Source organism: Salvelinus fontinalis, chromosome 4, assembly GCF_029448725.1.
Source record: "Salvelinus fontinalis isolate EN_2023a chromosome 4, ASM2944872v1, whole genome shotgun sequence".
NCBI classification, from domain to species: Eukaryota; Metazoa; Chordata; class Actinopteri; order Salmoniformes; family Salmonidae; genus Salvelinus; species Salvelinus fontinalis.
In genome coordinates this window covers 27936648-27951123 of record NC_074668.1, presented here as the reverse complement: position 1 = coordinate 27951123, position 14476 = coordinate 27936648, and the positions used below count along the sequence as shown (strand labels likewise).

Below are 14476 nucleotides of genomic sequence, written 5' to 3'. Positions count from 1 at the left end.
CTTTTAAAAAGGCAATTTCCGATTGAGCCGACATATGCAGCGTTTACCGTTAATGGGATCTCCGCGAACATTGCTTTTAAAACCCGCAATGCCTATAACCCACAATCAGATTGAATCCCAGCCTAAATGTTCAAATGAGTGATTCAAATTGTTCAATGTTGTAATTTAATGTCACAATTTACAAAAATCTATTTTTACAATTGATATTAAAGAAATCTATTGGATCAAAGTGAATAACCTCTTCATTTCATGCAAAGTAAATTTTTTCACTTTAAATTGCATCAGAACGTAATGAGTTGCATACCCCCAACCCTCCCCCCAAAATGCTGTACCCTACTTCACTACTAACAACTTATTTTTCAATATATAAAGGGCACATTAAGTAAATAGTATATCAGGCCATTCTTGCTAGCCTAAAAGGTCTGCAGACACTGGGCCGATTTGACTTTCATATGATTGGTCACTCATTTACAAAAGATAATGGTAAGAGACAAGTGAGTACTGTGTAAATACAACACTTTCAATTCTAACTTGGTGAGAGTGTTTTCACTGCCAGACAAGAATGCCACAACAAACGGCAATGTAGTATTTCCTCAAAACAGGAAATTTGCACCAATTTAGGTTTAACTGACGAGGTCTGACCAAACCATGGCATTTGTTCCTCCGTTTCTCCAAAACAATAAACACAGCACAAAAAAAAAAAAAAAAAAAAAACTCTGATAAACAAATACATAATGCTCCAAGGTTACACTTCAATACGGCAACATATGTTGAAAAACATGTCCTCATCGTATGAACTAGAATACAAAGCAGAATACTGTCAAGTTTAACATATTAATTCCTGAAAACGTTGGGGGGGGGGGGGGGGGTTCTGCAAAATTGGGCTTGCAAAACAATACAGAATAGTATTCCTTACTAACAAGTATGATACACCCAGTATGAGCAAGTTGTTGGCTTAAATCAACATGTTTAGCCAACACCACTAACCTAACATAATGCAAAAAAGGAGGAACAATTATAACCCCCCCAAACCCTCTAGTCTAGCAAACCATTGTGCATTCTAACAAAAAAAACTGCATTGGCCGTTAGTACTAGTTCAGAGCTGAGAAAGCTTCTAATACACTACTTTAAAAAAAATAGTTTAAATAAGAAAATCTGCTTTACGTTGTTTATCCCCAGCAAAGCATATAACTGAACACCCCTGCCTTTCCCAGCCTCAGATAAAACAACATTTCAACACATAACCCTCATTATCCCCGCCTGAAGAACTGAAATCCTATACAACTAACTATCCCATGGATTTTCACTCAGCCCTATTATGCTTAGCTTGTACATGGCTTTTTGCCCTTGTTGGGAAATCCAAAGAAACCCAGCAGAAATCCCCTTCTCAAAACTAAGTATAACCTCCCTTTTTCCAATAAACACAAATTGCATTGTCTTTCCAGTTAACAGTCTTATTAACATGTGGGAGCTGTCTGAATTCAAAATGGTGCCACTGAATATCTTTGTCATCCATTCAGTGGCAAGAAAAAGTATGTGAACCCTTTGGAATAACCTGGATTTCTGCATAAATTGGTCATCAAATTGGATCTGATCTTCATCTAAGTCTCAATAGACAAACAGTGTGCTTAAACTAATAACACACAAATTGTATTTTTCTTGTCTATATTGAATACATCATTTAAACATTTACAGTGTAGGCTGGAAAAAGTATGTGAATCCCAAGGCTAATGACTTCTCCAAAATCTAATTGGAGTCCGCTAACCTTGGAGTCCAATCAATGACACGAGATTGGAGATGTTGGTTGGCGCTGCCTTGCCCTATTAAAACACTCACAATTTGAGTTTGTTATTCACAAGAAGAATTGCCTGATGTGAACCATGCCTCGAACAAAAGACATCTCAGAAGACCTAAGATTAAGAATGGTTGACTTGCATAAAGCTGGAAAGGGTTACAAATGTATCTCTAAAAGCCTTGATGTTCATCAGTCCATAGTAAGACAAATTATCTATAAAATGGAGAAAGTTCAGCACTGTTGCTACTCTCCCTAGGAGTGGCCATCCTGCAAAGATGATTGAGCATTCTGCGCTGTGCTCTTGCAATGAGGTTAAGAAGAATCCTAGTGTCAGCTAAAGACTTACAGAAATCTCTGGAACATGCTAACTTCTGTTGACGAGTCTACGATATGTAAAACACTAAACAAGAATAGTGTTCATGGGAGGACACCACGGAAGAAGCCACTGCTGTCCAAACAAAACAAAAAAAACATTGCTGCACGTCTGAAGTTTGCCAAAGTGCACTTGGATGTTCCACAGCGCTACTGGCAAAATATTCTGTGGACAGATGAAACTGAAGTGGAGTTGTTTGGAACACAACACTATGTGAGGAGAAAGGCACAGCACACCAACATCAAAACCTCATACCCACTGTAAAGTAGGGTGGAGGGAGCATCATGGTTTGGGGTTGCTTTGCTGCCTCAAGGCCTGGACAGCTTGCTATCATTGGCGAAAAAATTCATTCCCAAGTTCATCAAGACATTTTGCTGGAGAATATTAGGCTATTGGGTGATGCAACAGGACAACGACCCAAAACACAGAAGTAAATTAACAACAATGGCTTCAAAAGAAGAAAATACACCTTCTGGAGTGGCCCAGTCAGAGTCCTGACCTCAACCCGATTGAGATGCTGTGGCATGACCTCAAGAGAGCAGTTCACACCAGACATCCCAAGAATATTGCTGAACTGAAACAGTTTTGCAAAGAGGAATGGTCCAATATTCCTCCTGACCGTTGTGCAGGTCTGATCCGCAACTACAGAAAACGTTAGGTTGAGGTTATTGCTGCCAAAGGAGGGTCAACCAGTTATTAATCCAAGGGTTGGAATACTTTTCCCACCCTGCACTGTGAATGTTTACACGGTGTGTTCAATAAAGACAATGTATAATTGCTTGTGTGTTAGTTTAAGCAGACTGCGTTTGTCTATTGTTGTGACCTAGATAAAGATCAGACCAATTTATGCAGAAATCCAGGTATTTACAAGGGTTCACATACTTTCTCTTGTGTGTGTGTGTGTGAGATATAAAAACCACAAGAAGCCTCAATGTCTATATATGCATAGAAGTCTTTAGACAACATAGCTGTGATTCTCCCTAGTAGGTTTGGGGGAAGGTTCCAACATATGAATACTATTTAGAACACCATTTGCTGCTGTATTTTCACAAAAGTAGGAAGCTCTAGATTCTAATTAAAATACAGAATTCTCCAAGATATCTAAAGCACTACACCACAAGTTGAGAGAAACTAAATCAATTCATCCTTTTTTTGGTGCCAACTACTCAGGCACACGGAAATAGAAAGTGTCAACAGCTTACTAATATCAATATATGCCTTCAAAGCTACCGTCACAAAAGATGCCACTTCATCCTGTGTGTAACAGTACACGTATTGCCAACTGTTCTCAGTGTATTTTTTAAAAATTGTATCCCTCAAACTAGTCATATGATCATGTACCCAAAAGGTCATGATACTGCAATGAAGGGTGACGATCATATTCCCCATAAGATATTAGTCCATAGTATTATCACTCACCCTTACTATGCCTATAAGACTGGGCTAATCATTACCTAGCCAGTCTTATCAAAAAGAGTTTGATTGTAATTTCTGCATTTAATCAAATAGAAAGTCTATAGAGTCTGTGAGAGAACTACAAGTTACTACTAAGAGACAATTTTCCTCAGGGCAAAGAGCTGCTTAATAAGGGAGGGAGGAAAAAAAAGGACCACTTTGTATAGAGACAGAGAGTAATACAGGAGATCCTTGGAAGTCAGTCTTTGCTCCAGTGATTGGAGAGGAAGTCACCCACAAGGCTCTTCAGCTCTTGAAACGCGTCTGCTCACATATGTGGTTGAATTTCCTGCAACGAGGTGAAAAGGAAACAATACAAATGTGTCACATCATGAACCAGAGCTGCTGTGAAGAAGTGATTGCAGCTTTCCTCTACTAGCAGGTGTTATTGGCCAAGCTGATACAACAGTGCCCTCTGCTGGTAAAATACATGTACAGCCACATTGAATCCTCTAACAGAGACCACACAACTATACACACAGGATCAGTGAAAAGTTTAGACACACCTGCTCATTCCAAGGTTCTTACATTTTTACGATTTTCTACATTGTAGAATAATAGTGAAGACATCAGAACTATGAAATAACACATACGGAAAAATGTAGTAACCCCCCAAAAAGTGTTAAATCAAAATATATTTTATATTTGAGATTCTTCAAAAGTAGCCACCCTTTGCCTTGAAAGCTTTGCACACTCATGGCATTCTCTCAACCAGTTTCACGAGGAATGCTTTTCCAACAGTCTTGAGGGAGTTCCCACATTTGCGGAGCATTTGTTGGCTGCTTTTCCTTCACTCCGCGGTCCAACTCATCCCAAACCATCTCAATTGGGTTGAGTTAGGGTGATTGTGGAGGCCAGGTCATCTGAGGATGCACTCCATTTATTTGGGGTGAAAGGCTGGTAACTCTAATGAACTTATCCTCTGCAGCAGAGGTGACTCTGGGTCTTCCTTTCCTGTGGTGGTCCTCATGAGAGCCAGTTTCATAGCGCTTGAAGATTTTTGCGACTGCACTTGAAGAAACTTTCAAAGTTCTTGAAATTTTCCGGATTGACTGACCTTCATGTCTTAAAATAACGGACTGTCATTCCTCTTTGCTTATTTGAGCTGTTCCTGCCATAATATGGACTTGGTCTTTTACGAAATAAGGCTTCTGTATACCACCCTTACCTTGTCACAACACAACTGATTGGCTCAAAACGCATCAAGGAAAGAAATTTCACAAATTAACAAAGCACACCTGTTCATTTAAAGGCATTCCAGGTGACTACCTCATGAGCTAGTTGAGAGAATGCCAAGCGTGTGCAAAGCTGTCATGAAGGCAAAGGGTACTAGTTTGAAGAATCTCAAATATAAAATATACTTTGATTTGTTTAAAACTTTTGGTTACTACATGATTCCATAAGTGTTATTTCATAGTTTTGATGTCTTCACTATTATTCTATAATGTAGAAAATAGTAACAAAAATATATAATTTAAAAGTAGGTGTGTCCAAACTATTGACTGGTACTGTGTGTGTGTGTGTGTGTGTGTGTGTGTGTGTGTGTGTGTGTACGCATATTTAAGCTTGGACTGTGGAGACCTATTCAGAAGATAATGGCCACATGTAACTTACGTGGCGTGGTGTGCCTTTACTTGAGTCCGGCAGTTGCGACCCCAATAACAGTCAGGCCGAGACGTCACAGCAGCTGTGGGAAAGAATATCAAACAAATAAAGCTTCATTCATAATTTGGATATGCTAGTTCATTACCATCTCGCAGTCTACAGCCGTTAGAGGCTGTGTTGTTGTGGGCAGTGCTCTCTCACCTGGGAGCTCCGAGACAGGGATGTTCTGTCTGTATTTGTAGGCCAGCTCCTTGAAGGCACGCAGGCCACAGCAGAAACACATTATGGCGTTACTGTTGATGCGATAATCTGGGGTAGATAAATTGGAGAGCGAGAGTTACTAGTGTGTTCCAAAGGGAGGTGGAAGGATGCTCTGCACTGTCAGTAGGACTTAGAACCATGTTCAAGATGGGAAGCTTAATGGTGGCATACCAGCTTATCGCTTTTGCAGTTGTGTTGATGATCATATCTCATAACATCTGCAGATGTGCTTCAGAAACAATTTATTATGATGTAGCAATTTTCTGAGATGTGCAGTGCAACTGCAAAAAAGACAACCTGGAACGCTTCCAATCTCAAGTTATGTGAGGTGAAGAGGATAGTGTCAGACTGACCAGAGAGATAGAAGGTTCCCTGTTGCAGGCCCCGAAGACCCTCCTGTAGCATGTCCCTCCACGACATCCCTCTGGCTGCCAAGTAATTCTGTAAGCACAAGACTTGAGGCTGTAATTGCTGCCAAACGTGCTTCAACAAAGTACTGAGTAATGGGTCTGAATACTTATTTATGGAAATATCACATTTACATAAATATTTTATAAAATTGGGATTTTATTTTATTTGTCATTATGGGCCATTGTGTGTAGATAGAAAAAAAAAAAGCACTGTATTAGACTTTAGTGATCTCCATAGTAGAGAAGTTATAAACAAATGCAAATGAAATACATTCACTTAAATTGAGTTATGTAACAAGGAGCCGGTTTCCCAGACACAGATTAAGACTAGTCCTGGACAACAAAATTGTATTTTTAATATAACTAGGCAAGTCGGTTAAGAACTAATTCTTATTTGCAATAACGGCCTACACCGTCCAAACCCGGACGACGCTGGGCCAATTGTGCCGCCCTATGGGACTCCCAATCACGGCCGGTTGGGATACAGCCTGGATTCAAACCAGGGTGTCTGTAGTGACTCCTCTATCACTGAGATGCAGTGTCTTAGACCGCTGCGCCACTCAGGAGCCCTAAAAAAAACAACAACTGAAAAGCATGTTCAATGGAGAATCGTGATTGAAATAGTGTTTTACTCCAGGACCGAGATTAATCTGGGTCTGGGAAACCACCCCAAATAGTGCAGATACTGTTTCTGGGTGTCCAGACAGACCAATGGTTAGAGCCAAGGAGTATAAAAAGGAAGTACCTGGAGGATCTCTGACTCATAGTTATTGCTGTTCAGAACACCGTCCAGACATTTGTCTGTAAGGTTGAGTTCTGTGGAAGAAGACATGGATATTATATTTCTCATACTGGTAAACATGCTACTGCAACAAATTATGAATAAGACATAGGGACAATATAGGTAATCTACCTTTGTAAATGTACATTTGCAACCACTATTGTCAAACTTTCCACAATCGGAAATCCCTCAAAAGGCCTGGTTAACTAAGCATCAAATAAAATTTGATTGGTCACATACACACGGTTAGCGGATGTTAATGCGAGTGCTGCGAAATGCTTGTGCTTCTAGTTCTGACCGTGCAGTAATATCTAACAAGTAATCTAACAATTTCACAACAACGACTTTATACACACAAGTGTAAAGGAATGAATACGAATATATACATATAAATATATGGATGAGCGATGGCCGTGCGGCATAGGCAATATGCAGTAGATGGCATAGAGTACAGTATATACATATGAGATGAGTAATGTACGGTATGTAAACATTATATAAAGTTTCATTATTTAAAGTGACTAGTGATTCATTTATTACATCCAATTTTTTTATTATGAAAGTGGCTAGAGATTTGAGTCAGTATGTTGGCAGCAGCCACTCAATGTTAGTGATGGCTGTTTAACAGCCCAGTGTGAAGTTTGTACCGGTTATTTTCTAAGGTCAATTAAACAAATCTCCACAAACTTATTTGCGATCAAGTACTACAACTTAGTTTGGGATTTTGGCAATGAACTTGTGGATAAAAATGTTATGTATTTGCATCCGGTATGAAGGAAGTTAGAGGTAGTTTCGTGAGCCAATGCTAACTAGCTTAGCGCAAAGACTGGAAGTCTTCAGGTACAGCTAGTATGCCCGAAGACTTCCAGTCTTGGCGTTAAGCTAACGCTAGTTAGCATTGGCTAACGAAACTACCTCTAACTTCCTTCATACTGGACGCAGAGACATAACATTTTTATCCACAAGTTAATTGGAATGCCAAAATCACGAACTAGCCCTTTAACCTTAAATTACCATTTTGTTCAAACTTGTATTCTTTATTTACCGTTGGAAAAATATCAGGGACAAACTTTGAACCAGTGCTTAGTAAATCTAGCCCTTAGGAGTACTAGAGCAGAGACAAACCATTGAAACGTGCTAGGCAGCCTTGACAGCCGATCCTCTGGCAGCCCCAGTACATGTGGCAGAAGGGCCGTTGGCACGCCACACCTGCCCAACACAAAGAACCACACCCATCAGCACATTCAACCAAGGCAACCGTGCCGTTGGTCCATTAACATTGACTGACAGGCCTGTGGGCCACTCACATTGCTGAGCGGAGAGTTCGGCGCGGCGGTCTGGCATGGGCTGCAGGCAGCATGTGCAGATGACATGGCTGCCCTGAGGAGAACACGTGTACTCCCGAGTAGCTGCAGGAGGAGGACAGGACACAGAGGGAAACATCTCAGTGGGGACACATACGTATATCGTCTGGGTCAAGGCCCTGAAGGGTGCACACTGTACTGTTGTAAAAGCTGCAGATGGTCAGATGCGCTACAAGCATTCTAACACATTTCTGTGTTCAGGCGAGTGCAACATTTTGACAGCCAATTTGATCTGTAAGTGCACTCCATTGTGTTGTCATAACTCACTAAATCAACCAACACAACGTAGAACGATTACATATCAGATATAAAAGCACTATATAAAAAGGTCATCCATTATTGTGATGATCAACAGTTTGGCACAGTTCAGTAACCTGTAGTGGGGAAGTCAGAGCGTGTTGATGATGTTGATGGCCTCTCTCCAAGGGGTTTCCCAGCCCTGTCCTCAGGAGTTGGTGGAGCTGGTCCTAGAGGAGCTGGCCCTATAGCCCACAGTACCTGGCTAACCTCCTTCCTGTAGCCTGGACACTGTCTGCACATCACAAAGGGCTGGCTGTGGACACACACAACAGGAACAAGGAGAAAAGGTTTCAGTGGGAGAAAAACACAACGCAGTCACACACACACACACAGTCACATACTGTAAACACAAGACCACAAACACTCATGCATACACACGGCTACTCTTTTGTCTGACCTGATATCGGAGGTGTCACTGTCATTGTCAGAGAGCTCAAAGAGATAATCAGAGCTGCCCTCTTCATCAGAGAAGGTACGCTCAATCTTTGGCTGCAGCATGTCCCGAGTTATCTTGTTGTGGCTGTCCATGCTCTTCAGGTCCTCCTCACTGCGACACTTCTCTGTGGACACACAGGGTCAACAGAGCAATGCTTAATCCACACACAAGAGATGGTACAAACAAAAGGCCCAAATATTTTTTGATAGGCTAGCCCTGTACAGATATTCGGGACAAGGAGAAACACATAAGACAAGATGCACAAATGCCGTGTTTAACAGGGGGAAGAGCTGGGGACTATCCCCAGTAGTGTTAATGGGGGTACAAGGGTAGAGTCGGGCAGATTGAATACAAACCTGGGTTTTGGATAAGGTAGGCCTCCACCAGGTTGTTGAGGATGTGGTTCTTGCGGATCCTCTCTACGGGGCAGCGACAGGTGGGGCAGAGAGACGAGCGCTCCATCCAGCCAGAGTAACACGCAGCACAGAAGGTGTGCATACAGGGCTGCAGGCTAGTTGGGAGACGCACAGGGAGATGATAACATGAACAATGAAACAAGCAGTGGAAGCAGCTTCCTGTCTTACAGAATGGAATTACACAATTTTGTGTTTATGACTATATATTATATTTATTGAAACAGTTATTTTCATCTGTTGCGAGGAGCCACAAGCAATGAAAAAGTGGAGTGGGCCTATTTTCTAATGTAGTAGTAGTAGTAGTAGTAGTTAGAGTCTTGCTGTACCTGACACAGTCATGAAGTAGGTCCTGACAGATGATACAGGTGAGGGACTCCTCCATTTTGTCAGTCGTGGCTCCTTCCACAGTCACGGCAGCTTTTCCCAATAGATCCACGATAAGAGTTCCCTTAGCTGGGCCCGGGCCCACCACCTCAATACTGGAAGTATGTGGCAGTCCAAAATCATAGTTCTTATCTAGGGAAGGAAAAGGGGAAAAACTGTTACAATCAAGCGTCACCAACCAAGTATCAAGACCCCACAAGGTAATGACACTGACCAGCACCATCAGTTTTCCTCCTCTTTCTCTCTGGCTCCATGTCCCCCTCTTCCTTATCCAGCATTGAGACTCTGCTCTGGGCTTCAGTCTGTCGCACGTCTGTTGAGCAGTGGAAGTTAGAGTTGGGCTCTTCAGCCTTGCCTACAGAGGATGCAGCACATTTAGGACCCTTGGAACCTGAGAGACAAATAATTATCAAAAGCCCATGAGATTGGTGCACATTCAGTTACCTGTGCCTATCCTTGAATATGAGGAGTAGTAGTGGCCATATAAGTCTGATCAAATCGGATAAAGTCTATCATATTATCAGTTGTCCAGAGCCGTCCTTGAATTTGGGGATTTTGAAAGAGGTAAAGGACAATTCAAGGGAGACATGCTATATCGGTTCTAAAATTTGAGGGGGGAGGGCGGCAGACTTCACAATTAACCAAAATATAGATTTACTTCCCAGTCCCTGCTTCCACTTAATGAGGACCATATAGAGCAAGCACAGGCCAGATGGAAAGCCTACCTGAGGCAGAGGAGTGCAGGAGGGAGGCTGCAGAGGAACATGCTGTGGAGGGTAAGAACGTGTGGAGGAGGTGGGAGGAGGAGGTGGAGGGCTGGGGCTCCTCTAGGGCCTGCTGTTCCCATGGAGGTCCAACCAGGAATGGCTCCACAGACACTGCTGCTGGAACAGGGCAGCGTTGGGCTTTCTGCTGCATATCTGAGCATTTGGTGGCGTCGCCTGACAGGATGAGATAAAGGTGGTAAGCAACAAACAAGCTAATGAGCCTACAAATGTTTTTCATGAAAAAGATGCAGAGGTCGCAGTCAAACATCACATTGATTTGGGTATTAACTACTTACCAATTGAGTCTTGTGAGAATGTCCTCTCTGGTTTTATGGACTGATATATGTAGGCAATATCTGTACGAGCAAAAGATTGCACACCATACTTATACTTTACTTAGTTGTCGAGGCAAACTTTCGTGAACAATTCATTAAATATCCCAAAAAAGGGAACATATTGCTCTTATTTTGATCGGTCAAGAATGAGTTTAGCTGACCTACTTGTCGAACTCAGTTCCCACACATTATGTGAGTTAATTGTGTATGTATTATATAACCAAGGTGTCAGCAGCGGAAGGTACACAAGAAAACAAGTGGCCTAAAAGACATTTATGCACTATGAACTACCGATTTATATACACTTTCTGAAGAAACTAAGAAAAACGTTATATTCTTTATACAGCCTACCACACGCCAACGTTTTTTTAACGTACAAAACACTCACAATAATGAGGTAGGCCTATATTAAGCTAGCAACCGTGCACTGTGCTCCCTGTTTGTTTAACTAATTAATTGAAGTTCTATTATCTTTAGAAGATATAACCGATGTAAAACAGAGAAACCAACATTATGGTTTAGCAACAAAGAGACCAGAGTGAAACACCCCAATCAATATAGGGGGGGGGGGGGGGAGAAACATACTTAGTTCTGGCTGGTTTTTCCTGTACACAAAGTAGATGACATCTCCATTCTGCAGCATATGAATCTGCTTTTTCACCAGCTTTGACATGTTAATCACTGTACCATTGGTGCTAGAGGGGTGAGAGGAAAAAACAACACTGGTCAGTCATTTCTGTAGTGGATTTATCAGCAGCCTTGGAAGAAATCCCAGACTAGGGATGCAGTTATTATTATAGCAGCAATGAACAGGGCATTGACTAAAAAGTAGCTTCTCTTCATGGGATGTATAGGGATGGAATTGTATCCCACACTATTGAATTCCATCTTTCCATTGCAGAGGTTTCCACAATATTCAGAAGCAATACAGAGTTCCCACTGTGCTCAATGATGCATAATGCAGTGGGTGTGTGTGCGGACACTAGAGTGATGCGTGTAGAGAATACCTTGCTGACTCAGAGCATGGTAAAACACAACCTCTAATTACTGGTTAGTGTCATTTGCCTCATTACCTCCAAGCTGGTTGCTTTACACTGACAATTAGACTACACTGATGTGCAGGCCTAGATCTGTTCAATCTACCATTAAATACACTGATCAGTCACAACAAACAGGACAATCTGCATAACATATTTTTCTCATATAATAAAACCTAACATAAACACAGGTTAAAATCTATTTAGCCTAATTAGGCTAACAGGTAAAATGCTTCACATTACCATGTTATCGCATTGTTAAACATACATAATTGATCAGATGAGCCTTGAAAATGGGCCTACATTGAGCCTATAAGCTATACAGGACTTAAGAGGGGAAAAAACAACACCACAAAAGATTTATTGACAAGAGACCCCCCCCCTCATACCTCATGTCCTCTAGCCACACCAACCCTGATCTCTCATCCTGGACTATCTTACAGTGATCCCCTGAGACCAGTTTGCTAGCAGGAAAGGAAAGGTCACAGCCTGGTGAAAGAAAATGGTTAATAAAAATGCACAGAAAACCACAACATCGTCTAAGATGACTATTTTAAGCATGATTTGAATAAGCTAGATGTTCTCGTATGGTAGGCTACTTGTCGATTAAGGCAGCCCCCCCACACATCTCCTATTCAGAGGGGCTGGGTTAAATGCGGAAGACACATTTCAGTGGAAGGCATTCAGTTGTACAACTGACTAGGTATCCCCCTTTGCCCCATGGAGCTGTTGTGCTATATCGTGTGTAAAAAGAATTACTTTGTTTACGTCACGTTACTGTAAACAAGGCCAATTAGGACTTATTCATGATCCATTTTAAAATACCAGGAAAACATGTCTTAAGGCAATGGGCAGTTGATATTTTCACGAGGCGGCTCAGAATCACTAGACTGAGATTGTACGATTATGATGATCTATTGTTGATATATTTATACCTTTCTTTTATACCATATTGTGGATGCTGCATAGCATACTAGCTCATTAAACTCAGACCACTTGTATTGGAAAGCAGACTCCTGGAATTCAATATAATAGAGACTAAACCTTTCCTTGAGCAAAATCCATACAAAGAAAACATACTATTCTGCACATGTTCTCAATAGACACCTTTGATATCATCAGAGGGGGTGTCTAAGTTTAGTGACCTTGGGCATTGTGCCTTGAATTAACTGGTTTTATTAAAGAGCCCAGACACTGCCTGGCTCTCATGTCTATGACATGGTGTCTTTTGTCACAAACATCAAGACATTTATAAACCAGATCCTCAAAACAAGCAACATACATTATATTTAGTTTTTTTTTAAAGTGTTATGCCTTATAGAATATATATTTTACATATTACTATTATTGTGGGAGCAATAATCATTCATATTTAGAACAGGTATTTTAGTAACTCATTAAATATTTACATCATTTATAGATAACAGTTAGTGTCCTACCACAGAACTTTCTATATATTTCAGAAATTAGCCAACAATATGGTGAAGTGACTTAATGTCACTGTGTGGAATAGTAATTGTACCTTTTCTTCGCCCGACAGTGCATTCCCTGTTGACAAGCAATACTTCCGATTCAGTGTCCACTTTTACTAACTTCCCCCATGGTTGACTTCTTCCATGAATATCCATGTCCAAAGCTGATACGTTCCAGTTTTCTAGCTATAACTTTAGATCAAATCATGAACATTAGAAATGCAAACACACTTCTTAGATCGGTGGCAGCAAATATGTCATCTAAGAAGCGAACCCTATTCTAGTTGAGAAATGTGGAGCACTTGCTAGCTAAGTAGCTAATGTTAGCTACTAGCTAACTAGCTTAGCTTAGAAGGATATACAATGAATAAACCACTCTGTTTGGAACAAGAAACATAAAGAATGTTACTGTACCTAGCTTGCTAAGCTAACTACAGTAGCTAATGTAGCTAAAACGTTTGATTAGCAAGGTATTTAATCCTGGAAGCTAGTCAATCAAACATCAAAACAAGTTAACGGTGGACATGCAACAACAATAAACTTCGTGTTCAAAACAAACATTGCTAAAGCTGGCTGCTAACACTAGCTGGCTACTAGTAGCTAGCTAGCTAACAACTTTCAAACTGCTTAACAGGTGCTAGAATATAGAAATAATACGATTTAGCTACCTTGAAAATAGATTTACTATACCCTCAAAAGCGCGATTATTTTAGCTTGAAGATGTTTTGTCCCTTCATTTTCCATCTTGGCACGCACACTGGTTTACTTCCTGGCAACCGAACGTATTTACAAGCATCAGCTGATGGAGGAGGGGCGGAGAAAGTAGTCTGAAAAAATAGCTGTTAAAACAAGATTAATATCCCATAACTCTTTGCAAAAATGCTTTAATTTGTTTATTTTCTCACGCTTCTGCGTGGAATTATACTGTAAAGCCAATGTCAAAACTCTGCATATACAACCAGGGATTCATTGGGAATTTGGAAATAGGGAGGTCTATTCTGGGTGGGGTTAGGGATAGGGTTGTGGTTGAGGCAGCTGCTAGGGTTGCACTAGGATGTTGACATGCAGCCAGTGGTGGAAAAAGTACCCAATTGTCATACTTGAGTAAAAGTAAAGATACCTTAATAGAAAATGACTCAGGAAAAAGTGAAAGTCACACAGTAAAATACTACTTGAGTCAAAGTCTAAAAGTATTTGGTTTTAAATATACTTAATAAGTATCAAAAGTAAATGTAATTTCTAAAATATACTTAAGTAACAAAAGCAAAAGTAAAAGTATAAATCA

The 14476-nt window shown here is 40.8% G+C and overlaps 1 protein-coding gene across 3 annotated transcripts; it reads right to left on the bottom strand.

Moving 5' to 3' along the window:
* Positions 1 to 224: 224 nt before the first annotated feature.
* LOC129853456 (E3 ubiquitin-protein ligase CHFR-like) lies at positions 225 to 14007 on the bottom strand. Of its 3 annotated transcripts, none has more exons than XM_055919516.1 (18): positions 13860 to 14007; positions 13242 to 13383; positions 12109 to 12208; positions 11268 to 11377; positions 10644 to 10703; positions 10306 to 10521; positions 9795 to 9971; positions 9523 to 9712; positions 9137 to 9291; positions 8742 to 8904; positions 8419 to 8597; positions 7988 to 8089; positions 7806 to 7889; positions 6645 to 6715; positions 5843 to 5930; positions 5430 to 5537; positions 5238 to 5310; positions 225 to 3912 (listed from the first exon to the last, which is right to left on the bottom strand). In XM_055919516.1, exons 2-18 carry the CDS (start codon positions 13345 to 13347, stop codon positions 3870 to 3872), a joined length of 2025 nt encoding a protein of 674 aa, XP_055775491.1. In that variant the 5' UTR covers positions 13348 to 13383; positions 13860 to 14007; the 3' UTR covers positions 225 to 3869. The 3 variants fall into 3 exon arrangements, with proteins under 3 accessions (XP_055775491.1, XP_055775492.1, XP_055775493.1); XM_055919517.1 differs by having other exon boundaries at positions 13882 to 14007; XM_055919518.1 differs by having other exon boundaries at positions 9795 to 9935; positions 13860 to 14006.
* Positions 14008 to 14476: the final 469 nt, after the last annotated feature.